The sequence below is a fragment of the Dipodomys ordii genome, unplaced genomic scaffold (genome assembly GCF_000151885.1).
Source record: "Dipodomys ordii isolate 6190 unplaced genomic scaffold, Dord_2.0 Scaffold194, whole genome shotgun sequence".
Lineage (NCBI taxonomy): Eukaryota > Metazoa > Chordata > Mammalia > Rodentia > Heteromyidae > Dipodomys > Dipodomys ordii.
Window position 1 is genome coordinate 1,218,863 of NW_012267410.1, and position 27,885 is coordinate 1,246,747.

General features: G+C 41.7%; 3 protein-coding genes across 3 annotated transcripts in view; 2 read left to right on the forward strand and 1 right to left on the reverse strand.

The window, feature by feature from the left end:
• Fhl2 (four and a half LIM domains 2) overlaps positions 1–2,520 on the forward strand; it is a 25,706-nt gene extending 23,186 nt beyond the window's left edge. The window contains exon 5 of the mRNA XM_013034705.1: positions 1,926–2,520. Within this exon, the coding sequence (XP_012890159.1) occupies positions 1,926–2,077 (152 nt within the window). The 3' untranslated portion in view covers positions 2,078–2,520. The remainder of the gene's footprint in view (positions 1–1,925) is intronic.
• An 8,564-nt stretch (positions 2,521–11,084) lies between these two features.
• Positions 11,085–23,004, reverse strand: LOC105999636 (chromosome unknown open reading frame, human C2orf49). The gene is made up of 4 exons (XM_013034708.1): positions 22,862–23,004; positions 19,891–20,057; positions 16,544–16,916; positions 11,085–13,253 (listed from the first exon to the last, which is right to left on the reverse strand). Exons 1-4 carry the CDS (start codon positions 22,958–22,960, stop codon positions 13,197–13,199), a joined length of 696 nt encoding a protein of 231 aa, XP_012890162.1. The 5' UTR covers positions 22,961–23,004; the 3' UTR covers positions 11,085–13,196.
• A 380-nt stretch (positions 23,005–23,384) lies between these two features.
• The window catches only part of Tgfbrap1 (transforming growth factor, beta receptor associated protein 1), a 61,447-nt gene continuing 56,946 nt past the window's right edge, over positions 23,385–27,885 (forward strand). The window contains exon 1 of the mRNA XM_013034711.1: positions 23,385–23,423. The gene's annotated coding sequence lies outside the window, so the exon portion shown is untranslated. The remainder of the gene's footprint in view (positions 23,424–27,885) is intronic.

The following is a 27,885-nucleotide window of genomic DNA, read 5'->3' on the forward strand; positions in this document are numbered from 1 at the left end:
GTGTGTGTGTGTGTGTGTGTGTGTGTGTGTGTGTGTGTGTGTGAACTAGTTCTTGGGCTTTAACTCAGAACCCTGGCATTGTCCCTTAGCTTTTTGATGTATTTTGCTTCAGGATGGTCAATGGTACACTCCACTTGGCCTTGATATTATAGTGGGGGAGGGCACCTTACACTTTCGATGGAGATTGGTCATCAAACACGAGTCAGAAGTCAAAATGAGTTACTATCTTGGTTAAAAATAACGGAGATAAGCTGGGTACCAATGGCTTATGCCTTGTTACTCAGGAGGCTGATAAAGATCACTGTTCAAAAGCTAAGCTTTCCTGGCTGGAAAGTCCCTAAGATACTTATCTCCAGTTAACCATTAAAAAGCCAAAAGTGGCTATGTGACTCCAGTGCTAGCCTTCAGCACAAAAGGTCAGAGGCATTGCCCAGGTCCTGAGTTCAGCCCAAAGACCAGCATATACAAAAAAAATATTGGAGGTAGCCTAGCCCCAATGGCTCTTGCCTATAATCCTAGCTACTCAGAAGGCTGGGATTTAAGAATCATTGTGATCCAAGAATCACTATTCAAAATCAACTTGAGCAGAAAAGTCCATGAGACTTTTATCTCCGATTAACCACCAAAAATTTGTAAGCAGAGCTGTGGCTCAAGTGGTAAAGTGCTAGACATGAGCAAGAAAGCTCAGGGACAGTGCCTAGGCCCTGAGTTCAAGCTGCAGACTCAGCACATACACAGAAAGTATATACTGGAGCCTAGGGTGTAATTCAGGAGTAAAGTGTGAATGTATTAGACTTTGGCAATGCAAAGGTAGACTCTGGTGGCTCACATCTAGCTATGCAGAAGGCTGAAACCTAGAGGATTGTGGTTCAAAGCCAGCCCAGGCAGAAAAAACTCAAGTGTCTATTGCCCAATTAACCAGCAAAATGTTGGGCTCAAAGCATGGCTCAAGTGATAGCGCACCATCCATGAATGAAAAAACCAAGTGAAGTCAGGTGCTGGTGGCTCACACCTGTAATCCTAGCTACTCAGAAGGCTGAGATCTAAGAATCGTGGTTCAAAGCTAGCCCGGGCAGGAATGTCTGTAAGATTCTTATCTCCAGTTAACCTCCAGAAAACTAGAAGTGGCACTGTGGCTCAAGTGGTAGAGTGCCCGCCTTAGCTGAAGAGCTCAGGGACAGTGCCCAGGCCCAAAGTTTAAGCCCCCCATGACCAATAAAAAGAAAATGGAAAAAAAAATTTAAAAAGCCAAGTGAAAGTATAAGACCTCAGGGTCTTGTTCAAACCCCAGTACTGGTGGGGAGAAAAGTGTCTTTCCAGCACTAGCACTTTATAGTGAGATCCTCCTGTGTCAGCAGTCCATCTTCCTCCATTGTGACCCTTCCACTTTCCCTGTACCCTTTTTCTCATCCACCTGTGTTCCTTAGCTCCAGTTTCTAGAGCTCATCTCAGGATTGGCTCTCTGCAGGACCAACCAGCCCCTGCCATTATCACTCTTTCTGTGAGGCCATTCAACCTTTTCCTCTTCCAACTCCCTGTCATGATTCATTAAATCACACATACATGGAGCACCCAGCAAAGGCCCAAGAGAAACCTGCTCCATTTTCATGGAGCTTCATTTCAGTGAAGAGCACAGTAAGTAAACAAGGAGAGCAGATACTTTTCCATAGAATTCATCCCATTATTTCAGAGCTCCTGTCTGCATCTGCTTCCTAATGTTTGTGAGCGCAAGGCTATGCACACTAGCTGGTTATATTTGAATTCTTAGATGATAGGCACTAAAAAGTCATCCTGTGTCCATCACTCTTTGGAAACTGCCATAGATCAAACCAGAATTCCTTTCTCAGGCTCAGCTGCCCTTTCTCCGTCCTAGTCACACCCTCTCCATCCTCCTTCGCCCATCGTAAACTCTTCTCTGTTCGCAGGACTTGGAGGCACCAAGTACATCTCCTTTGAAGAACGGCAATGGCACAACGACTGCTTTAACTGCAAGAAGTGCTCCCTGTCCTTGGTAGGGCGGGGCTTCCTGACAGAGAGGGATGACATCCTGTGCCCTGACTGTGGGAAAGATATCTGAAGGCAACACGGAAGTGCATAGCTGTGGTCTCACACAAAATTTATTTGTTTTCTCTCAACCAGGCAACATTTGTGTTCTGGTGCTCAGCAGCCACCTCAAGTCTTTCCACTCTCACCACCCAAGCTATTTTCATGTTCACTGAAGCCCTTTTCATCCTTTGTTCTAGTTTGGCCCTAGGAGAAAGAAAGCCCTTCTGTAAACCCTGGGTTTGAGTTGGTTTGGAATTTTTGTAATCAAGGAAAACAAACCCAACTGTAAACTCCCTGTTGAATGACGTCTTTATAAATGCATCTTCCTTTCACTGCCTATTTAATTTTTTAAGTGCAATTAACATTTGTCACAAACTTGAAAGTTTGCCCAGGAGTTGGTATCTGCAGCTCTATAACTTCCTGTTATGTAAAGCCAAGAGCAAGATTCTATGACTTAGAATAAAATTATTTAGAGCAAATTCTTTCATTGGCGTGGGTATGTGAAATAACAATTAGATGGTGAGGTTCTCAGAGTGAATAATGAATGGTTTTTTCACATGGCCCAGAGATTGAAGTGCAGGTTTCAGTGCATCAGGGTGATGTTAACTGACATTCTATCACACCAGCTATTTAAAACTTAGTACTGTACACTGCCTGCCATGCCATTTTCTCTCTCTGCCTCCCTCCCAAGTTCTCCCAGGATGGAATGCTCTACATTTGATGTATGAATAGCAAATGAACAGCAGAGTAGGAAGCCAGTGGCAGTGAAGCCAGGTCTCAGGTCGCTTTCATGAGCAGAGCTGGGGCTCTGTGCCATCTGCATGGACCTAGATGTTACACTGTCCTGCCTTGTCTTCAATGTGAAGGACACGAGCCACTTGAAGCCAGAGACACTCTTACTCATCCTGATCGTCTTAACACCCTAACAAGTGAGGGCAAACTGGCGCCTTGAGGATTTCTGAAAAGATAAGCCAATAAAGAGAAAAACTCAGTCATAGTGCTGTGGAACTGACACTCCTACTTCAGCAGAATCCTGTAAATCACAATCTTGGTTTAGCAGTACGTAGTTGGGAAGCATTGAGCCCATTGTTTTTTGGATGCATTGTTTTTTGGAATGGTGGCCTTAGTCACCTTTGTCCTTTTGCTTCCTGAAACAATATGATTTAAAAAAAAAAGTTGTGGGGGCTGGGAAGGTGGCTCAGTGGTAGAGTGCTTGCCTTCCATGCATGAGGCCCTGGGTTCGATTCCTCAGCACCACATAAGCAAAAAGAAAAAAGCCAGAAGTGGTGCTGTGGCTCAAGTGGTAGAGCGCTAGCCTTGAGCTGAAGAGCTGAGGGATAGCACCCAGGCCAAGAGTTCAGGCCCCACGACTGGACCAAAAAAAAAAAAGTTGTGCAGTCAGAAATCCAGTGGGAATTGATTTATGCTGGCATATCTATGCTAGCATAGAGCTACACAATCAATTTCTTAATCTGGCTGGCGGCCACTGTGGGAAATGTTTGATAATTGTGTGGGCTGCATTTTCTAGATTTATAGTGGACCAGAGTTTTTGCTTTGAGTCAATTCTACCCCTTCACTCCAGATTTCATTCTGAAACAGCTTACCTGTTCTTCACTAAAACCATAGATACACCACCACCTTACCTGACCTAAAATTCCACTTCCTGTTAACTGGAACAATCCTTTCTGGAATACCTATTCTGAACAAAATATATTTTAAATATATATTTTTAATATTGGAAGCATTAGAACATGATCCAAAGCAGGAGGATAAAAGGAGTGAACATTTGTGAGGAGAGAATGACACTAGGTGACCCTCCTGTTTTTATCTAGGGTGGGCCCCTGTGGGACTGTTAGAAACTGTTAGAAAGTCACTGGCTTGAAGAACCTGAGCCCATGTGGAAGAAACAGTCTCTGTTTCCAGTGGAGTAACTCCTGGGAAAGAGATCCCCAAGCTCTTTAATTATTGGTAGCTGAGCTATAGTCGGGAGCAGGTGGAAGTATACTTCAGGCAGCCTGGCCAGAACTAATGCCCTGGGGCCTGGGGAGTGTATACTAGGAATTAAGAGTGTGAAGAACTGGTGATCCTCAAGTCTCTGAAAATGTCCATAAAATCAGACAAAAACACATTTGGAAAAACCTACCACTAACTCTCAGCAAGAAGAGTAAAAGTCTACATAGAGCCTTTGAGCCTTTCCCATGGCAAGCTGGCCTCTAGGTGGATAGGCCAAGAAGAGAAGGGCTTCCTTTCCTCCCAGCTGCTATTCTAGGGCTCTGCTTTAGGGGTGTCAGGCCTAGGGTTCCAACTGCCCTGCCCTAATCTGATCATAGGGTAGAGGTTCCCTGTTGGGAGGAAGCAGTGTGAAAAGCCCTAGGATTACCAGTGTACAAAGAGGGGATGCCACTCCAGAAGCAGGTTGCTGCCCAGCCCCTAGGGAGAGGCAGGCCTTACAATTCTAGTCAGCCTGAGGGGATTGTTTCTAGGTACCAAGAACAGAAAACCTTGTGTCTAAGGAGCTTGTCAAAACTAAAACTGATCTTGGTGGCAAGCAATTCAGTAGGGGCTGATAGAATGGAAACTATGACAGAGGCAAAAAGCAAAATGGCAGAGCCAGTTCTGTTGAACATTATCAGACATATCAATAAAGTTTTTTTAAAAACCAAATGAAATTTCTGGAATTGAAAAAATATTAACTGAAATGAAAAAAATCCCTTAGAAGGGAGGGGCGCAATAGTAGATTTGAGTTGGGAAAAAAAATCAGTGAACATAAAAGACAAACAATATAAACTACAAATTTAAAAAAGAGCTCCTTAAAGAAATAAGATATACCACATGTGGACCAACAAAGAGAAAGACCAGGAGAGAAAAAGGAACCAGAAAGAAAAATCTTAACTAAGCTGAAAAATCCCCAAATACAATGAAAAATATTGACTAACAAACTCAGAGGAGGATAAAGAAGAGATATAAGTACCCATTGGGATTCAAAATACAAAGGTAAAATGATACAGCTCTGTGGTTACAATGTAGCGTTGCACATGTACATGAAAGTATACAAATTTACAGGCAAAACAAAGCTATGGCAATACAAGTTAAGGACAGCGGTTACCTCTTTGGAAGAAACATGAGAGCCTCTAGATTGCTAGACACGTTCTGTATTGTGGGTTAGCAAACTATGGACTGTAGTTACCTTTTTATTCAGAGAAGCCCTACATTGTGTGTGTGTGTGTGTCTGTCTGTATGTATGTGCATGTGCATGTGCACACATACTGGGGCTTAAACTCATAGCCTTGAACTTACACTTTATTTTTCCACTCAAGGCTGGCTCTCTACTACTTGAACCAAACTTCCAGTTAACAGCTTTTTCCTGGTTGGTTGGAAAGAAGTCTCTCAGATTTGTCTACCCAGGATGGCTTTGATCCTCAGATCTGTCTCCTGAGTTCCCAGGGTGACAGCCATGAGCCGCCACCACCACCTAGCTTAGGGCCCTACATTTTCTACATCTGGCCCTTTATAGAGAAAGCTTGACAGCCCTGCCTTGTTGTCTACCTTCATTTGGGGAGTGATTGCAGTGGATGGGAGCCAACATGTGTGCATGTGCATGTGTACACCACACACATATTTTCACTGAGCTGTATGAGTTAAAAATGACTATTCACTTATTTTACTGTAATAAAAAATACATTAACTTGTGTGTTTAGTTTCTTGTAAACACCGAAAGCAAACTTGCTTGGCATTTGCTTGAATATTCTTATATGAAAACTTTGGGTTGTCTCCTTGATGCTTTTGTAGCAGTTCATACAGAGAAGTTACCTAGTCTCCTTGCAGCCTTGGACAACTGAATTATGCTCATCAATGCCCTTTAAAGATTTCTCTGTGTGTGTCTCTGAGACTCAGAATGTATCTTCCTGAAAAGATGATTTCCCTCACCACTGTCAGGTACTGGGACTATGGTCAAGTTGCTTCCTGCATTACTTCTACCATTCAGTAGATGTTGAAATCAACCCCATTGAGAGCAAGCTTGCCTGTCTCCATCCCACTTTGTCCTTTATTTCTTCCCTATTCTTCCTTACTGCTTTCCTGTTCTTTCCTAGGTTGCTTTCTAGTTCATCTGTGTGGTTTTGTTCCCTGATGTCATATAGTTTGGAATGTTCCTTCCATTAGTCACCAAAACCACTGCTGAGTTTCAACAAAGCATCAAAATATGGCCCTCTTCTCTGGATTCTGGCATTCTCTTAGGTTTTGCCTATGAAGTGCTTTTAATAATTGAAAAGAGGGGGGAGGGAAATGGAGGCATGTCTCAGTGGGTAGAGCACCAGTTAATGAGCAAAGAAAGCATCAGGTACCAAGCCCAGTCTCGCAAAAAAAATTAAAAAATTTTTTAAATGCAGAGTAAGAAGTCAGCGTCTTTTTCTCTATTTTGAACATATGAAAACTTTATCATAAACTGTAATACTTCTCATTAATACAGTCTACAATGAGGTTTACATTGATTTTTATATACCTCAAGTGTCATAAGCTTCAAGGTAGATCTAAACTATCTTACAACAAATACTCAAATCTGTGGCGTCACAGAGGCTATTGTGAAATTCTTTTTTATAGTTGTATTTATTAGCACATTATATTGTGCATGTTATAATACATTATGTTTTACATATAGATAATTTCAAGTCAAATTTGCCCCCAAAAGCTTTTGATTTTTAGGTAGTTAACTTACTTCCTTTCTGTGCCTGAGAAGCTGCAATTTAAAAAGATACACAATAATGTAGTTGTGAAACTTTTTAAAGCTGTGTGAGACAACTTTAAATTCAAAAGATGGAGCTTTAATTCAAAAGAATTAAGAGACCCATTAGATATTTCAGCTGCATTTTTATTATATACCAGATGATCATGCACAAAATTTACCTTCTTAAGTGCTAAAATACCACTTTTCCAGTAATATTATTAAGGTATAAAGTAGGAACTTTAAATCAAGTTGTACTTTAATAGTAATAGTATATGTGTTTTTTATTTAAAGTAAGTTGGGCTAACTTAAATTTTTTATTTTAGATTTCCTGTTTTTTTTTTTTTGGGGGGGGGGTGTCCAGTCATGTGGCCTGAACTCTGGGCCTGGTGCTGTCCCTCAGCTCTTCAGCTCAAGGCTAGCACTCTGCCACAATGCCACTTCTGGCTTTTTTTTCTTTTTGCTTATGTGGTGCTGAGGAATCGAACCCAGGGCCTCATGCATGCAAGGCAAGCGCTTTACCACTGAGCCACTTTCCCAGCCCCTAGATTTCCTGTTTTAAAAGTAGAGTCTGACCAGGTACCAATGGCTCACACCTGTAATCCTAGCTATGCAGGAAGCTAAGGATCAAAGCTCAAAGAGCCAGGGTAGGAAAGTCCACGAGACTTTTTTAATTTTGATTAAGTGATTACATAATTTCCCAAATTTCACAGTATTGTGGGATAGTGATGCTCAGTTAAAGTCACAAACACATTGTAACTTTCCTGGAGCAAATTGTCTACCACGGTTATTGTGAAATTCTTAAGAGTCTACCTTCAACCAAAACCATGATAATCATCAAATCACTGGGGTAACAGCAGTTTTACTTACCAGGCTGTCCCTCTGAGGACAGTGAGCATGGTCAACAGCTCAGTACACGTCTGTCATGTTTGTCTCTGAACAAAACTGATTGTGGCTTATTAATAGTGGGTTTTTGTTGTTGTTAATTTTGTGCCTATAGTGGTGCTTAAAGTCAGGGCCTCATTCTCTGGCTTATCTTTTTTCACTCCCAGTTGGTACTCCATTCCTTCAGTTCCCCCAGTATCTTTAGTGAACACTTCACCTTGGGGAACACCTTAGAGAAATGTTTGTGAAGGAACTTAGTGCTGTTGGCAGAGCAGAGCCTTGGAGATCAGCAGAGAAATCCTGTCACCACCAAGGTAAAGCCACTGGCATCTACTCAACACACTGACTTGCCACAACCACACGTAATCCAAACTGTAAGCACTGGACCCTGGTAAAAACTTCCTTGGGAAAGATTTTAAATTAGCTATGCTAAAGCTGAATACAAGCAGCATTAACTGATATATCATTTAAATATAGTGTTTTAGAACTTGAAGCATATAAATAATTCTCAACTACGTTTGGTAATGCTCATCCTGACAGGACACCTCTGCGTACCTGGCTATGAAGTGACAAATGGAAAGGTCTCAAGATTAAGCACATGGAAAATTCTCTGTACTATCTTGACAATTTTCCTGTATCCTAGTGTTTTAACTTTATTAGAAAGTTTAAGAAAAGTATATAGCAAGGTTAAAATAGGCAATTTCTTGCTATTAATAAAAAAATTAGTTGAAATTTCTGACCTAAAAACAAAACTGTACTAGAGGAAGAAAAGGTGTTTAGGACTATTATATGCTTAATTGTCATTGATTAGGCTTTTGGGGGACAGTATGGGCTTTGTAGGCTGTCACTCTGCCACTTGTGCTACATCTCCAGCCCAACTTTCTGCTGGCTGTTTTGGACGTACTGTAGACTCTAGTGAACTTTTCTGCATGAGCAGGCCATGAACAGCAATCCTCTATATCTAAGGCTTATTATTTTTTAAGCCTGATTAAATTTAAACAATTTGTTAACAACTTCTAACTGCTCTTAGAATTCAATCCAAAATCCTGACCACAGGGTCCAAAATAATGTGGCTACCACTTACCTTCTCACTTAATTTATAACACTTAGCCTATTTCCAGTCTTCAACACACAGCTTTCTATTCTAAAGCCTATAAAGCATCAAAACTTTCCCATTCTGCCCTTATCTGGTGGTATGGCTTGTACTGCAGGGCGGCCAAGCACCTCTAACGCCTCCCATTTTACTCATGATTCTAAGTCAGCAATCTAGACTGATATCACCTGGGACAATGATGCATCTAAAGTCAGCCATCAATTAGACTCATACAGGTGACTAGTGGCCATGCATCTGGCAGTTAATGCTGGCTGTCAGATGGGCCAAGTCTTCCCACTAGGGAAGCCTGGGCTTTTTCACATGGTTGCAACAAGGTCCAAACTTGAGAACAGCATTTATCTGATCAAGTTACAAGACTACTCCACATACCAGTAGTAGGTAAGAAGGTTGCGTCTTGGATGGGAAGAACAAAGTAAGACTATGCAGCCATCTCAATTTGACCCTACTGCTGTTTTTTATTAATTCACCCTTTAAATACCTTTTTCTGTCAAGTGCCAGTAGATCATGTTTGTAGTCCTAGTTATTCAGGAGGCTGGGATTGGAAGATCTCAGTTTGAAGCCAGTCTGGGCAGGAAAGTCTGAGATGCTTTTCTCCAGTTAACCACCAAAAGTCAGAAGTGAAGCTATGGCTCAAGTTAAAAAGACTCAAGGATAGTGTCAAGGCTTTTAGTTTAAGTCCCAGGACTAGACCAACAATATGTGTGTATCCTTCCACCCGCCCGAGTTGAGACAGAGTTGGCCTCCAACTCGCATACCTCCTGCCTCTGCTTCCCATGTGGGGGAATACACGTATACACAGAGCCTTCCCCAGTGCTTGCAGTTGTCCCCACTAACTTTTCCAACCCCCATCACCTCAGGATTCTGTTTTATATCCCTCCCATCACCATAGTTACCCATTTTTCACTGTTCACTTACATTTTTCCAGTGAGTTAGGGACTAACCTGTCTGTTTCACCCCTAAAATCTAGAACACAGGCTCTTAAAAAACATGCAGGCAATTCACACACCTTATTTTACAACAGGGACAACAACTAAATTATTAATCCAAATAGTAAAAGCACTTTAATAATTGCATTTCAGGAAAAACAATCTAAATGGAAATAAGACTTTTACTACAGGCAAGAAAATGAAAGATCTACTTTTTCAGGTGCAAAGCAGAAAAATTACTGATTCTTTTCCAAGTGATTTAAGTTAGAGCTTCAGTTATCAACTGTAATAACATTAAGATAGTAACATTAAGTTTAGAAATGAGTGGTTTATTGAACAAATCTCTTGTCCCATTTTGTTAGGGAAGCTTTGCATGGGAAAGTTCAAGGACTTCTATTTTTCACTCCCAGTGTGTCAAGGCAGTCAACTTGTCAGCCTCTAGTCCCAAACACCAAACCACTCGAACTCACAGCAGGGCTCAGGATGAAGCTGGACTATTTGGACCCTGCCTGTTCCCCATCAGACACACAGAGGAGGCTGTGCTATAAAGAACGATGTAGTTTATTCAAAGACAGATCACATCATCAGAATATTTTTCCATTTTATTTTATTTTTTATGAATGGCAGATCTACTCAAGATAATTATATTCAGTTTAAATAAAGACTTAAAAGACTTTTACATACAAAAATGTACAAGTTCAAACTTTTGTGTACTGAGTTACAAAACTTGAACAGGCATTTAATAAAAGAGCACACTTAAGAACATTTGACCATTTGTTAGCTTCTAAAAAGTACTGAAGTTCTACAGTAGTAGAGGAAGCTGTTACATACATTTATGATTTAATCTACTGGCAGTTTTACTTAATGTAAGTTTTAAAAAAATCATTGCTATTCAATGACTCTCTAGATCAGCTTTAGAATCATCTCTCAAAATCTAAGTCAACCAAAACATTTCAAACAAAAATTCCAATTCATAAGAATTTAACACTAGCAAATATAGCAAAGCATCAGAGTAGCAGCGAACCGATTTTCCAAAATGGCTGTTAGCTATCTAGAGGAAGAAGGTTATCTTGGAAAATTGTACTGCTGTAGGAAGCAATTTAGTGCCTGGGCTGCAGGTCCTGAGACTGCATAAACCACATGGCAGTCTGTGATCCCTCAAGTTTCAGAGGACTGGGACTCAAGTCTATTTCTACCCTTTACTGAATGTGTAGGGCCAGCAATATGACTTGCAAATCTCAGACTGATGCTTAGAATCTAGAGAATCGAGGAATAAAAGAAAGAAAAAAAAATATAATGGGGGAGTGGAGGGGACAGGAAAAGGTAGAAGAGAATTAAAAAAAAATAAACCAACCTGCTAACACCAGGTTGTGGTACCTCACAAGTCACCTATTAAATAAGATAACTGGCTCTATTGGAATACAGAACCAAGAGCAACACAAAGATTATTCCAAAGTGGTTCACCATTCACATCAAATCTTCCTAAGCTTTCCTAGACATCCGAGGAAAATACAACTTAAAAGCTAAGACTCCCAGTGGTGCTGCGCCCCAGATTTGTAGCACTAGGTCTGCTTCACTATGTGAGAGAGCCAGTGGCGGATGAGCAGTTTCCACATGCTGCCGAAGGCATGGCACTCACTCTAGGATGGGGGAAACACGTCAAACAGTGCACTGCAGCACTCCTCACCTTTCAAACTCATAACAGTTCAATAATATGCTGCTAGAAAAGCACTGACTCTGATGTTCATAATATAAACTTCAATTTGAAGCAACAATGTTACACAGTTCAGCTGTTATTATCAACCTACTCTGTAAGTTTATAAATATACAAATTAAAAATTAATTTCAGAGTAACTAAAAGTTCTCACTGACTTAAAATTGTCAAATTGCTAACTCTCTCCTAACTAAGAGAGAAATACAAGTGGAAGCTGAAGGATAACTGAATACAAAATATAATTTGTCATTCTACCTAAAACCTGAACTTTTAAATCTTAATATTTACGGAGAGAATCACAGTTCTCATCCACAATATGCGTCAGCCATCAAGTTAATAATATAGTAAAACTTACTATAGCATCAATAATTTATGTAACACTAATATGTATATCCATTTTGTCTTGTGTGTTATAGACTTAGTCCAGAATAAAGGCAGAGCTGATTAAAAACTCTAGGGTTAGAACTTACCTGTAAGGCTGAATTAATTTTTTGTAAGGCTACTCACTAGCTGAACAAGTTGTTTTAACAAATTGAAAGAGGAAAGAGATTCCTCTAAAACTCACTGGAAAAGGGTCAACCTCAATTTGTATATATATATATATATATATATATATATATATATTAAAAAAAGTACAAAGTATCTTTTGCTCTTGGTTAGAAATACATAGCAGAAAAGTAGATACTAAAACTCTTGAACATAATGTGAATACTATTTTCTCATTGCCTTCCATTATATTGGAAGTGACAGTCTCACGCACAAAAAAAAAAGAAAGAAAGAAAACCTCTTTCCTACATGGGATAGTTGTGTGGGAAGTTGTATGTGTTACACAACAGGAGGCCTCAGTCTACTAGAAGTCCATTCTCCTCTGCAGCACCATGCAGTGAATTTGGATTCCAGTAGCCTCTCTACTGCATACGTCAGAGCAGACCTTTTGCCCCTCACTACCACACTTTCTGTACTCTCCCAAGTAGAATTCTATGGCTCCCCATCAATTCTCTAAACTTTCTGCTACCAAGTGCCATCTCTAACATGATTACTCAGCCTGAAGATTTTTAAATCAACTTCATTTTTTAAGAGAGTAAGCTCCTAGAAGGGAATAACAGCTAAACTCAGAGTGAGATCACAGGCTACTCACAATAGAGTAGGCAGGACTGCTACTAGACAAGGGATGCTCCAGACAGCTCACAGCCAATCCTACAGTATGATCTCAGGGGGAGGAGCAGCAGCAAGGAGGAAGCACTGCCTTTCCTTTTGCTTTTTACAGGAAGAAGCAATATAAGCAATTGAAGAAAGCAATTTTATCTGTACATTCGCAATCGTTTTCTAGAAGTATTTACCAAGATGCTTTCTTTGGTGAATCCTTGAGGATGCATAAGGTAATATTTACTAAAATGCTGTAATGAACTATTATAATGCTTAGGAAAGCAAATTAACAGAAATGGTAGTAAATTACTAAAGTATTTGCATTAAAAAAGAATCTCAAACTTCTTCAAAGACTCTGAAGGAAACTAGTAAGAGTAATTCCTAAAGTTGGTTAAATGTTTTATGCCAGGTCTGCAGTTAATGATTTGAGGAGGACCAATTTAAATGATGTATATAAAACCATTATTTAACAAAGAAATTCCTAATCAAGATGTGAGAGGCAAATTTTTTTAAGGGAGGGAGAAAAGACCTTATCTTCTTAAGAAAATTCTGCAATAACCAGAATCTCTGTCAATACTGTCAAATGTATGTGCACTTGTTTGAAAAACTTGTTACAGTTATATTTACATTTTTGGAAACATCCCTTCATGGCCATGTAACGTGTTGTATCTTCCTCTTTGCTTCTGGGGGCTTCAGGATAGTCTAGTAAAATATAAGAAGAAAACAGTTCATTCCTACAGTTCTTTTTCATTTCAAGGACAGCTAATAAACATTTAAACCACCAAAGTTTACTACTACTATACTAATAGAAGATCACTGCTGCCACCTAGTGGGATTATATGTTGCAAGTTTTGGGAAACAATAAGCCTCCTCTGGTTTCCATGTTTCTTTTTTTACAAATGTATACACATCACTGTATACTTAAAAGATACCTGGGCTTAGGCCTTATCCCACAACTAGTAAAGTCAGAATACACAAGAAGCAGATGTATGAGGCTGTGAATTCTCTGATTTGATTTTCTGGAGTATCCTTAGGTGAGCCACATGGGGGCTAAGAAGTACTGATTGTTTTAGACCCATTTCCTCTGCCTACTCACCTCTTCTTTCAACTTTACAATCCATACCCAGTGAGATATCTTGACAGTATGAGAAATAATTCACATTGTATGTAAAACGTGTGTGCTTATATCTCAAAAAGTCTTTGAGGCTCTCTCATTACAGTATTTGAATTAAGGCTTATTCTTCTAGCTCATTCCATATACTGTTCCTATCTCCCACAAAAGTGTTGAAATAAGAATGGAGGCAATGTGTGTCTGGAATCAAACAGACTTGTATTCAAACTACATTCTGGTCCCTTATTAACCCTGAACAAGTTTGTATACTAAGTAACTGATATCCTATACTAAGCATATGAGATCCCAGCATCCAAATACTTCAATACAGTAGAATACAAATAACAGATTCCCTTAACTTCTCTTTCTCCAAAGCTATGTATGTGTGCAGGGTAAAACAGGAAAGTGGTAAATATAAGAGGAGATCCTAGTGTAGGTTTTTTTGCTGGTACTGGGGCTTGAAATCTGGGCCTGGATACTGTCCCTACGCTCCTTTTGCTCAAGGGCTAGCATTCTACCACTTGAGCTACAGTTCCACCTCTGGCTTTTCCTGTGATTAACTGGAGATAAGTCTCACAGACTTTCCTGCCTGGGCTGGCTTCAAACAGTGATCCTCAGATCTCAACTGCTGAGTAGCTAGGATTGTGGGCATGAGCTCCTGGTGGCTGGCTCTGGTGTGAGTTTCTGGAGAAGGAACTCAGGGGCCTGGAGCTTGCTAGGCAAATACTCTTATCAGATGAACCATACCTCAACCATCTGGTGTGGTTTTAAGGTAAGTTCAAACAGACTTAAGGTTAAAGACCAAATGCTACTTCATGTACGACCTTGGACAAATTACTTACATCGTAAATCTCACTAGTCAAGTTCTCTTTTTACTCTCAGTATTTCTCTCTCTCTCTCTCTCTCTCTTTTTTTTGTTGGTTGTAGAACTTGAACTCTGGACCTGGGCACTGTCCTTGAGCTCTTCAGTTCAAAGGTGAGCACTCTACCTCTTGAGCCACAACACCACTTCCTAAATATTTCTCTTTTTCAGTCCCAAGATAGTGGGAGGAGCTCATGAGAAAAACCAAGGAAAAGCACCTCACTCTAAGTATTTTAAGCAGAAATAAATTGACACGTGAATTTGTGAGGTGTGTGTATACACACATGCATGTACCAGGCCTATGGCTTAAACTCTGATCCTCTTGCTGCTTACTTGGCTTTTCTGCTCAAAGGGTAAACAGAAATAAATTGAGTACAGTCTCAAAACCAATAATCATCATGGATTTTTAAATTCTAGGGCTCAAACATATAAATAATTAGACACAGAAATCAGACAAATTAAAAGTAGGTGCCAGTGGCTCAGGACTTTAATCCTAGTTACTTAGAAGACTGTGATCTGAGGATTGTGGTTCAAAGCTAAGCCTGGGTAGGAAAAGTCCCCTGAGACTCTTATCTCTGATTAACCACCAAAAAGCCAAAGTGGAGCTGGGGCTCAAGTGGTACAGTGGTAGCCCTGAGCACAAAAGCTCAGGGACAACACCCAGGGACTAAGTTCAAGCCCTAGGACTAGCACACATACACACAAAAAAAAGAAAAAGAAAAAAAATCAGTTTATTAACAGGTCCAAGAGGCATTGCATTCAAACTGCAAAGTTAAATGGGCCACACATACGCTTTCTCTTGGGCACTGGTGAGCCTGAGGCCTGACCCTTTGGGTCTCCAGTACAGTTTGAAGAGGGGTTAGCAATGCATAGGCTCTGAGTTGGGCAGTAACTGCTGATGCAACTCAAAAGGCTGTGAAGGAGTCAAGGTGCATAACAAAGCAAGTGAGTCTAGGGAGTCCTAAAGTACCCCTAAGTTCCAGTGAGTGCTTCTGCCCTCAGAGCCATTATGCCTTCTCTTAGGATACCCTGTGGAGATAGGCCTTACTGGATAACCAGTGCTTCACGAATGTTATACTTGGGTAGGACAGTGGTGATCAACATGGCTTGGAGCCCCAACTTGTGGGCTGGAACCTCAGCTCTTGGCCACAGATGCCCTAGTTACAGGTATGGGAGCTGAAGGAAGCACATCTATCATCTAATTGTTTATTTCATGCATACATATTTACTCTGGATCCTCTTGGAGGTGCTGGATTTTGCGGTCTTGATTATTCTGCACAGGGGTCTTACATTTTACCTGCTTTAAAATAGCTTGCAGGGCCACTGGTCAGCCTTTATCTGGGAAACATATAATTAAGTGTATAATAGTTCTACTGGAAATTGTACATGCTAAGTATCCTAATATGGCCTTTAACAATCAGTGCAGTTTTGCCAGGTGCCAGTGGCTCACACTTGTAATCCTCGCTGCTCAGGAGGTTCAAAGCCAGCCTGGGCAGGAAAGTCTGTGAGATTCTTATCACAAGTAAACCACCAGAAAACCAGAAGTGGAGCTGTGGCTCAAGTGGTAGTACACTCGCCTTGAGCTAAAGAGCTAGGAGACAGCGCCCAGGTCCAGAGTTCAAGCCCCATTACCGACAAAAAGAAAAAAAAAAAATCAATGCAGTTCTGAAGGAAGAGCCTAAACTAGCTATATTGCCTTCCTGACAGAGGAGCCACCTGACCTCTCAAACTGTATCATCAGAGTGACCCTTCTTTTTTCCCCTCTTGCCCTTACCAGAAAGCGAAGTTAATTATCAAAATTCTGTTACAGTTTGATGAGGAGACAGGTTTTAATCTCTATACAAAGGATCCCATGTCTGGGTGTTTTCAAGTCATGGCCCACCAAAGAAAATAAACCTATCTTCAACTTACCAAACCAAAAGCAAACAAAAGCAAGCAAGCAACATAGCTGACCCATCTTGGGCTACAAGGTGGACTGCTCTAATTTTATACTTTGCATGGCAGCCATACACTACTTACCACAGCTTCTGCTTCTTCTTTAGGAGCAGCTCGCTTCAACTTCACAGGTGTAGTTGCAACAGGGGACAAAGGTGGTGACTTCATGGGACCTGAAAGACTTTTCCTATGCGTTAAGTCATGGTTTGGTTTATTGTCATTATTGTATTCCATCTTATCGTTCGTAGGCAAATTGGAAGACAAAATTAGGGGTGAAACACCTGAAGAGGAATTTGATAATTTTTGAAAGGCATTATTGGGAAAGCTTGCCTGAGGGGGAGGCTTGAGTCGGTCATTGTCTCCATTCTCTGTCCTTTTCACTTTGATGCATGTACTTGTTGAGTTTCCATCAAACACAATAAGGGGTCTTTTCCTTAACCCATCTACAGTGTTACTCCTGAAATCAAAGAAATGCACCTTTGAAAAATACCATCTGGGATGGAAAAACAATTTACTGGAATTCAAAGTTAAATCAATAAAGATTTACTGATGAGTCTTTTTTTTTGTCGGTCATGGGGCCTGAACTCTGGGCCTGGGTGCTGTCCCTCAGCTCTTCAGCTCAAGGCTAGCACTCTACCACTTCCAGCTTTTTCTGCTTATGTGGAGCTGAGGAATCGAACCCAGGGCCTCATGCATACAAAGCAAGCACTCTATCACTGGACCACCTTCTCAACCCGATGAGAGTCTTTTTAGTGGGACTACTAGAAACTTGATGTCCTCTGTAAAAAAAAATAAATTTCTGGGGCTGGGAAGATGACTCAATGGTAGAGTGCTTGCCTTGCATGCATGAGAGCCTGGGTCTGATTCCTCAGCACCATATAAGCAGAAAAAGCCGGAAGTGGCACTGTAGCTCAAGTGGAAGAGCACTAGCCTTGACTGTGTGCCCAGGCCCATAGTTCAGGCCCCATAACTGACCAAAAAAAAAAAATTGTAGTAATTTATTTTAAATTATAAAATGTTTATTTAAAAAGAGCTTTATTATACACATAAGATATAGCTATTTTTGAAACATCTATTAACCACTAAAAGCTAAAGCATAAAAGAGTTTCCAAGTAACAACAAATAATGGATTAATGATATGGTTATCTTGACCATGACATTTTAATTATTTTGGAATATTAACCCAGCCAGGCAGGAGTGGCTCATGCCTATAATACTAGCTACACAGTAGGCTGAGATCTGAGGATTACAGTTCGAAGCCAGTCAGGGCAGAAAAGACCATGAGACTCTTTAACCAAGGAGTAGAAGTATGGCTCAAGTAGCATAGCACCAGCCATAGGAGAAAAAAGCCAGAGAGAAGCCAGGTGCTGGTGGCTCACACCTGTAATCTTAGCTACTCAGGACACTGATCTGAGGATTGAGGTGCAAAGCCATCCCTGGCAGGAAACTCTGTGATACTCTTATCTCTAATTAAACACCAGAAAACCAAAATTGGAGCTGTGGCTCAAAGTGGTACAGCGCTAGCCTTGTGTGAAAGAGCTTAGGAGCAATGCCCAGACCCTTGTTCAAACCCCACAACCAAGGAAAAAAAAGAAAAAGCCAAATAGAAAGCAAGAACAAAACCTACATAAATATACCAAGACTAGCAACTTTAATAGGAAGCTATTTAAGTCTTCTGTTTAGCTTCTAAAAAAAAATCACATTTCCTTTTTTAATAGTAAAGGCAAATAGCATTCAATTGTGCTATTATAGATTTCTTGGGTTTTGTTTTTTTTTAAGGCTCTGGTCTTGGGGCTTGAATTCAGAGCCTGGGAGCTGTCCCTGAGTTTTCATGTTCAAGGCTGGCACTCTACGACTTGAGCCACAACTGTACATCTGCCTTTTGGTAGTTTGGAGATAAAAGTCTCACAGACTTTCCTGCCTCGGCTGGCTTCAAACCACAATCATCAGATTCTCAGCCTCCTGAATAGTCAGGAGGAGTGAGTACCAGTGTTACTCAATCAGATAGTTCTTTTTACAACAGATTTATGAAAAAAATTAACATGCTAAAAGAACTTGAGTAGTCATTCAACAAGAATATATCAGCCTTGCCACTCAAAGTGTTGCTCAAGAACAACAACATCAACACCCTTTTTGTTTTTGCTAGTCCCGGGGCTTGAACTCAGTGTCTCACTAGCACTCTACCACTTGAACCACAGTGCCACTTCCAGCTTTTCTGTTTATACATTACTAAGGAATCGAACCCAGGGCTTCATGCATGCTAGGCAAGCACTCTTAACACTAAACCGCATTCCCAGCCCCAACATCAGCACCCTTTGGTAGCTTTAAGAAATGCAAAGTCTAGGAAGAGAAATCAGCATCTTAAAACCAACATTTTAGCAAGATTCATAAATTGCCTGCCAAGCTCACCAACTCTTGGGTTACCAGAGTATCATTTGGTAGAAGATGAAAAATTGGCTCATATAGGTTCAACCCAAGGTTTAACACTGAAGTTGGAGGAACATGGTCCTAACTGACATGACCATGAGCATGCTACAGCACTTCCCCGAATCCCAATTTCTCTGCAAATAATAACCAGTTCAACGATACAAGATATCTCAGATCCTTCTAACTTGAATAGTCTCATTCAAGGAGCAAATTACAATTTGTGTGGGTGGTTTTGTTTTTGTTTTATGGTGTTGAGGGACTGAAACAGAGCCTTATCTATGTGACGAAAGCACTCTGTCATTTGAGCTATGCTCCAGACCTCCAAACTACAAATGTTTAACATAGAGCCAAAGATTCTTTCAAAAATAATACTAAGGGACTGTTATATGAAGTTTTGCTTTGAAGGAACCTCTACCTAAGCACTGAGAGTGTTTCTTTCCAGTGGCTTACACCTATAATCACAGCTACTAAGGAGGCTGAAATCTGAGGATCTCAGTGTGAAGCAGCAAGGGCAAGAAAATCTTTGAGACTCATCTCCAATTAACTACCCAAAAGCTGGAAGGACAGCTGTGGTTCAAGTAGTAGAGCACTAGCCTTGATCACAAAAGCTCAGGATCAGCTCCCAGGCCCCAAGTTCAAGCCCTAAGAGCTGCACACACACACGTGCACGCATGCATACACAGACACACACACACAGACACACACACAGACACAGACACACACACACAGTTTCTTACTCTCACAATGTGCTGATAAAGACAATATTGCCTGAATAAAAACCAAAAACAGAAGGTATATGCAACACAACTCATGAGGTTGTGACACACTAACATTTTTTTTCACCAACTAAGCAAGGAATTTTCCCTTATTTTTTTTTTTTAGTTGCTAAAAGTACATTGCCTGGTTCATTTTAAACAATAAGTATTTTTTTCCCTTAAGTTTAACTGGGGGAAAAATACAAAATTTTACATGTGTAAAATAAAAACTAGAACCACTAAAGGTACCTTTTAGTCTCATTTTTTATCTCATGTAGTTCTCTTTTTTTTTCCATCATTTTCCCCCATCGATTCTTTGGCAAATCCCGCTGAGGCAATGGTATAGCATGCTGGACATAAAGATCAGTAAGGTTGTCTTTGTTTATTCTGACATCATTTTCAACAGCTATGTTCTTCTGTAGGAAAGGAAACAAAAATAATTTCAAAACAAAATCTTCATTTAAATAACTTCCTAACATGGTAAAACATGAAATAGCAGATGATAAAACCATTTTCACAATCTTGAATCTTTTGCACACACACTTTCCTAAGTACACTAAGGCACTATTAGATGTGGTATTAAAGTACTAAAAATATTGGGTTCTGGCTCATCTAGAGACAGTGATCACATTTCCTCACTCTAACAAAGACTGCTGTGCAAGAAACTAGTTAGCCTTCCCCTCAGATTGCTGAAATGGAGGCTGTCTCATTCTATATGCTATGCTACATGTATCTCTAACCTCTAATGTAGAGGTTGTTGTTTGGGGGTGGGTTTTTTTTTGGGGGGGGTAGAGATTGATGCCAGAGTTTTGTATATGTTAAGCAGAAGTCTTTTTAAGGTACAGTCCAGCTCCTGTTTTGCTTTTTAAATTGAGAGTCACAACCAAGATTTGAAATACCACAGAAGCAAACTGCAGTTCACTTTCTGATGACAGGAAAAATAAGGCCTTCCAACAGCCTTCCCTTCCCTTCCAAGTACCTTCTATATACTAATTCCTACCAAAATAACTTCAACCATTCTCCTGTCCTAATTTCTTCTGGGTATCAAGGAAAACATACAGCCAAGGCAGAGGAATAGTTGTGGAGACAATGAAAATACAACAGGTTCTACAACTCACAATCCAGAACATATTTGAACAAGTGAGAAAACATAGAAATGTCCTCAGTCCTTTTTTTTTGTTTTAAGACAAAATTTTCTTTTTGCTCATACAGAGTACTACTGCTGATTTTCATCTAGCATTCACTCAGAAGTTGGGTAATCCTAAGTGATGTCCCTTAGATTTTTTCACTCAAGGCTGGCATACTTCCATTTGAACCACACCTCTACTTCCAAATATTCTGGTTAATTGGAGATTAGTCTCTCATACTTTCCTGACTTCAAACCTTGATGCACTTGTAAGTGTAGCTTTTACATGTGAAAAACTGACCAATATATGTCTCTCCCATGAATAATAAAAGAGCAGATAGGATCTCTTAGTCAATTACTAGGAATAAGATCATAACGGGACACATACAACAGTGGGACACATACATCAGTGTAATTAATAAGTAGGAAAAATTTACTCTTCAGATCAGACTTCCTCACTATGACCTTCAATAATCAGGATATTTTATCCTTTCCATCCCTCATTTTTCTCATCTGAGAAATACTCTCGTAATACCTCATAAGGCTATGGTCCGAGCGATGAGATAATCCACCAACAGTAAGTGTCCAACAAATGTTCGGCTGTCACTACCAGAATTTCTCAGCTGATTATTATTTTTCACATGTGAGCTGGTTATTCAATGTATCCTATCAAGGAGCAAATTTCCTTTTGGTTATTGATATGAATTAGTTGTACAGGTGGTTTCATGGAGACATGTCCATAGACACACACAACACCAGGATCATATTCATCCCCTTTCTTTTCTCAAACCAGCCCTCAGATACCAGCCTCCTGAGTATCTAGGATTACAGGCATGAGCCACCAGGCTCTGGAGGTTCTATTGGAAAGCATGCCCGGAGGATTGACAGGCAGAAAATAGACTTCAAAAAGCACTGCTTTAGAACAATGGTTCTCCAAGTGTTGTTCTTGAACTATCAGCCAAATACTGGTTTAAAAATGCAACTTTTCAGCTACATTCCAAATTTACTTAACAATGATAAATGAGGACAGAGCCCAGAAAATTGTGGGCTCCCAACAGGCCCTTGACCATTCTGAAATGCTTCAAAGCTTGAGAACCATAGGTAGGAGGTCACTTTTAAAATGATATACTTAGCAAGAAAGCTTCAGATATAGTACTGAAGAGAAAACTACATGGAAAACAAAATATACCATATAAAACCTTATGGAAACTTTCCTTAATTCTACCACTTTAGCTTCCCTCCCCACCCCTCCCAACCCTTGGCTTTTTCTATTCAAGGCTAGCGCTCAACCACTTGAGCCACAGCTCCACTTCAGGCTTCTGGTGGTTACTTGGAAACTGGAATCTTGTGTACTTTTCTGACCCAGCTGGCTTCAAACCACGATCCTCAAATCTCTGCCTCCTGAATAGCTAAGATTATAGAAGTGAGCCGTACCAACACCCAGCAACATTTTTGTGTTTGCTCCCTATCACCGGCCACAGCTGGTGACAAGCGTGCACGGCATGGAGAGCCCAGAATTCTCCTAACTCTGACATTTATACCTAGTGACTGATGTCTTTAAACGCGACGAAATGCACCGCTTCTCAGATGTTTTCCAGCCTCGAGAGCCCACGATTTCTCTTCTCCAAGTCTACCCTCCTTTTCCCCCATACTGCTGCTGGGGCTGAAACCCGGTGCCCCGGCGCTTTTGTGCCTCTGGGCTGGCTTTGAACTGCGATCCCCCAGGATCTCCGCCTCCAGGGTCGGTAGGGTTACAGACACGAGTCCCTCGGGCGCCCGGGTCCAATTCCTACCACTCCGTGCTGCGTTCCCCGCCGGTCCTCCGGCCCTACCCTCACCCACCGACTACGGGGGGGGGGGGGACGGGTGACCCTGATGGATGAACTCCGAATCCCGGCAGGTCCCGATCATCCAGGCGCACCTCGGTCGGCGCGGGGGGCGGGGGCAGGGCAGCCCGGACCGGTCGGGGCAGGCGGAGGGCGGCACAAACCCGGAGGGGCGCGCCCGGGGCGGGTGGCCTGTCGTCCCCGCGGACTACTTGGAACCGACCCGCCCGCTTCCCCCCCCCCCGTCCTCCGCCCCAGCGCGTCCAACCTGCTCTAGGGTGAGGAGAAGAAACTCCTGGGACAGCAACTCCGGGTGCAGCAGCAGTTCCGAGTCCGTGGAGCCGCGGCCGCCTACATCCCCCGCCATGGTTTGTTGTCGCCTGGAGACCCCCGTCGACTACCCACAGAGCTCCGCGGAGGAGGCGTCCCGGAAGTGACGTCCGGGGGCGGGGCCTCTACTGTGAGGTCACTCGCCGCGCGCCGCGCACCCGCTGACAGCTTTCGTGATGGTGGGAGGAAGGGGGCGCTGGCGCCGGCCGGCCCCGCGCTTTCCAGTGTGGAGGGGGGAAAGCGGGACTTTAGATGAAGAAAGGATCGGTGTGCCAGGAAGGGGCGGGGAGGGCGAAGTTCACCCAGCCTGCCAAATCCTGTCAGTCAGATCCTGCGGGAAGAGAGGGAGAGACGAGTCCCGCCACCTGTCCTGCCTGGTCGCGCCTCCTCTGACGTCCCAGGGCCCTGGGGCCAAGGCCCAAGGGCTTCCCAAAGGGATTCTCGGGTCAGCCTGGAGCGTGTCGGGCCAATAGGGTCCTCTTATGTCTGAAATTGCCTTGGTCCGTCTTTCCTTCCCTCCCTCCCTCCCCTCCTCTCCCTCACCTTCCCTCCTTCTCTCCTTTTCTGTCTTTTGTATCGTGTACCACCTAATTGGCCTGTAAGCTACAGACTTTGTCGCATTCATTCGCTGTTAACTTGCGTGCCCGGGACTTAACCGCTCAAATATTTGTCCCCTGTTTAATATCGGTTTAGGATTAAGAGGGATGAATCAGATCCTAGTATTGTATACCTATAGAGACAGGTCACCATGAAACCCTCTGAGTACAGCCAATACCAATAACAAAAGAGAAAGTTGCTCCTTGAAAGGATACATTGAATTACCAGCTCACACGTGAAAAATCATTACCTGAGAAACTGGTCGTGATAGCCGAACATTTGTTAGATATATTTACTATTGTTGGATTATCTCATCCCCCGGACCAATGAGGTCTTACCAGAGTGTTTCTCAGATAAGAAAAATGGGAGTTCGAAAGGATAATTTCCTGATCATTGAGGTCGCAATGAGGAAGGCAGTCGGATCTGAAGAGTAAATTTTCCCTATTAACTACATTGCCGTAAAAGTATTTGGAATAGATTGTATGTGTCCCATTTATGATTAATTCCTAGTAATTGACTTGAAATCCTATCTGCTCTTTCTTCATTAATGGGAAGTCATATATCCCCAATTTTTTCACATGTAAAAGCTATACTTGAAGATGTGCTGAATATTTGTTTGAATCCTCTATAATAAAAAAAAACCATTGCATTGTCTACAAAAAGTGAAGAACTCTGATCCAACAGATAACATGACAAGAGTACTGGAAAAGTAAGTGAAGTTTTGAAATAAGGTACTGCTGAGAAGTTTTATATTTCCCTTAATAATTTATGTGAAACTTGATATAGAGAAACAATTTCAGAGCTGAGGGAAACAATTCTCTCTCAGAATCAGGTGTTGATGTCTCATACCTGTAATCCTAGCTACTCAGGAGCCTGAGATCTGAGGATTGAAGTATGAAGGGCTGCTTAGGCAGAAAAGTCTGAGACTACCAAAAAGCTGGAAGTGGAGTTGTGACTCAAGTGATGGACATCAACCTTGAGAAAAAATGCTAAGGAACAGTGCTCAGGTCCTGAGCTCAAGTCCCAGAACCGGTGCATGCACACACATAGACACTCAAAAAAAAAAAAAAAAGAGGCAGTCCTCCAAAAAAAAGCTATTTGCTTGATTACTTTCAGACCAGGAGCTGATCTGAAAGAGATTGTGACTCTGACTTCACTAGAATATTGAAACTGAGTTGAATATTCTAAGTTGGAATTAAGTATCGTAGCTTCATGGTATAACCTGATATTCCATATTAAAAATCTGATTTGCTGTCACTATAATAATACTAAAATTAGCATAAGTGATATCATTGTCTCTGTCCCCTCCAGTGGAGGCACATGGCAAAAGCAGCTGCCTTAGAAAAAGCCTGGGTTTGTAACCAGAGCTACGTTCAGATATTATTCGGCTACATGGAGAGCATAGGTAAGTTTGTGTCTCAGCTCTTCTCTTCCTGAAGAAAATGTCGAACTAATACCTTCTGTGAAGAATAATCAAATAGAGATAAATACTTGGCTTGGAGTAGGTACTATTGCTTCAATATCTAGGTTTTAGAAAGTTATTGGGCCATAGGAAGCAGTCTTGAGACCAGGAGAAATAGCACACTTTGGGGTGGCCCAGATCTGGATTATAACACCATTTGTACTCTAAGGATAAATATTTCATCCCTCCTTGCTGTAGCCTCCTCATCCCTGAGATTGAATTAAAATGTTACCTCACAGTTTTGTAAAAAGTGGAGCTAAGGTGATTAGGTCAAATGCCTTTCCCATTGCTTCCATCAGGTTGTTGTCATCCAAGGAGAGAAGTGGTAGGGGTGATGATATAACAGGAAGCCAGTTTAATAGCCTGGAAATCCAACTACAAGTCCTTGCTTCCTGTGTTTTCTGAACCTATCACCTAGCCTGAAACTCAAATGTTCATCATCCAAGACTGGTATGTGGAAAGATAAGATGTTTTTTCTTTCTAGTTTTTTTTTAACTTGTTCTGGTTTAAGAGGTCTTTCTTGCTTTGGCCTGAACTTTCCAGAGAGAGTTTTTTTTTAGGGACCTATTTTTCAACCAGATGCAGCTTCATCCAGGGTGTGTGTCTGTGTGTGCATGCATACTGGTACTATGGCTTAAATTCAGGTCTGGGCAGTATCCCTTAGCTTTTCTTTTTTTAAAAAAATATTTTTATTGAGATTAAGTGATTACATAAATTTCACAGTATTGTGAGATAGTGATATTTAAAGTCACGAACACATTTTAACCTTTACAAGGCAAATTGTCAGTATCCTGGTCTATGTTTGTGAATTCCATGAGCTTTGACAGTACAACTATTTCTTCCTCATTGGGTAATATGTGCATTTCTTTCCTTTTGCTTAGTGTAAGCTGTTCCCTCTTTCCCTCACATTCCCTCCCTCCTGTCGCAGCCCTTGAGTTGCTTAGTTCGTTTTCTTCAATGTCCAGTGCAGCTGATGGTCCCCTCTTATATATTTCTCCCTGTTTCCCTCTGATTCTGTGCCCTCCTCCTACTTCCCTCAGATGTGCATATATATATATGAGATATACATCATATCTCCTTGAATTTTGGATTTAACATTCACCTATCAGAGAGACTGTGCCACTTGTCTCTCTGATCCTGGCTTACCTCATTCAAATGATTTGTTCTAGTTCCATCCATTTCCCTGCGCATACCATTATTTTGTCCTTTCTAATGGCTCCATAATATTCCATTGTATATTGGTACCACAATTTTTTTGATCCATTCATTTGTAGTGGGGATCCCTTAGTTTTTCATTCAAGCCTGGTGCTCTATCACTTTGGCTACAGCTCCACTTCTGGATTTTTGGTGGTTAATTGGAGATAAGAGTGTCATGGATTATTTTGACCCCACTGGCTTCAATTCTCAATCCTCAGATTCTAGCCTTCTAAGTAGTTAGGAAGTGTGAGCCACTGATGCCCATGCAGTTATCTTTGGGACTCACTGTTAAAGAGTATGCTCAGCACATATAAGCCCCTGGGTTCAAACCGCAGCACCCCCCCTAAACAACAACAACAACAATCCAGTTTTAATAATTTATTTCATCAACGTTGAACACCAAATTGTCAAGAATATTTTTAAAAGCCATTTGCTGGTGATACATGCCTGTAAATCCTAGCTACTTAGGAAGGAGGATAATAATCTGAGGTTTCTGATTTGAAATCTGCTGGAGCAGACAAATTGGAGACTCATCTCCAATTAACCAACACATGCAGAAGTGGAAGCAAATGGTAGAGGCCAGCTTTGAAGAAGCTGAGTGAAAGCATAGGCCATGTGGTCAAGCTCTGGTACTGGCTTGTGTGTGCGCACACACACATACACACTTTTTTTTTTAATGGTTGAATGTTTTATACTTACAGAAAGACAAAGAAAATAGCAGAAAGCCAGATAGAGCTACTCCTTGCCTGAAGTGTATGCACTCACAAAGAAGGTAGGAAGGTGGAAAGTAGTCAGCAATGGTAGAGAATGCTTTGTGTCTGTGCATCTCTTCATCAGCCTCCATTTTGTTAGAGCTTATCCTTTTCACATAAAATACTTCTACCATATCTGGCATGGGCCCAGAAGCTATTTGACAAATATTAATAGATGAAATTAATGATTCCTTTAAAACCATATAATTGATACTTGTTCTTAAATGTAACAGTAGAAAAATGAGCAATTTAAAATTAGCTTATGCAGGGGCTGGGAAGGTGGCTCAGTGGTAGAGTGTTTGCCTTGCATGCCTGAGGCCTTGGGTTCGAGTACTCAGCACCACATAAGTAGAAAAGGCAGAAGTGGCACTGTGGCTCATGTGGTAGAGTGCTAGCCTTGAGCTGAAGATCTGAGGGACAGCGCCCAGGCCCAGAGTTCAGGCCCCACAACCGACAAAAATAAATAAATGAATGAATGAAATGAGCCTATGCAGATGTTTGAGCACGTTGTGTAATCTAGGTGGTTACCTAGTAGTGCCTGTCATTTATGACTTAGACTCTTGAGTAAGTTTTGGTAGGTGTTTTTAGGTAGAATCCAGTGGAGCTGTGAATCAAGCGGCAGAACCCACCCCCGAGTGAAAAAGCTAAGGCCGGGAGTTCAAGCCCCAGGGCCGGCCTAAATAATACCCTGCAAACCTCAGGGACTGGCGTTCAGCCCTGGGCCTGGACCAGCGGGGGGCCTGCTGGTCCCCAAGGCGCAGCCCGGTCGGGACCCAGCGCTGCTAGGCAGCAGCGGGACGCAACCTCCGGGTCTCCGTCCGTCCGTCGGTCCGTTGCTTTCACTCGTCCACCCGCGTCCGCCCGCGGGGCTGCGTTGAGCCTCCGCCTCGCCCACTGCGGCGCCGTCAGCCATGGCGCGGGGGACGGAGGGGGCCAGGCCGCGTGTGCGCGGAG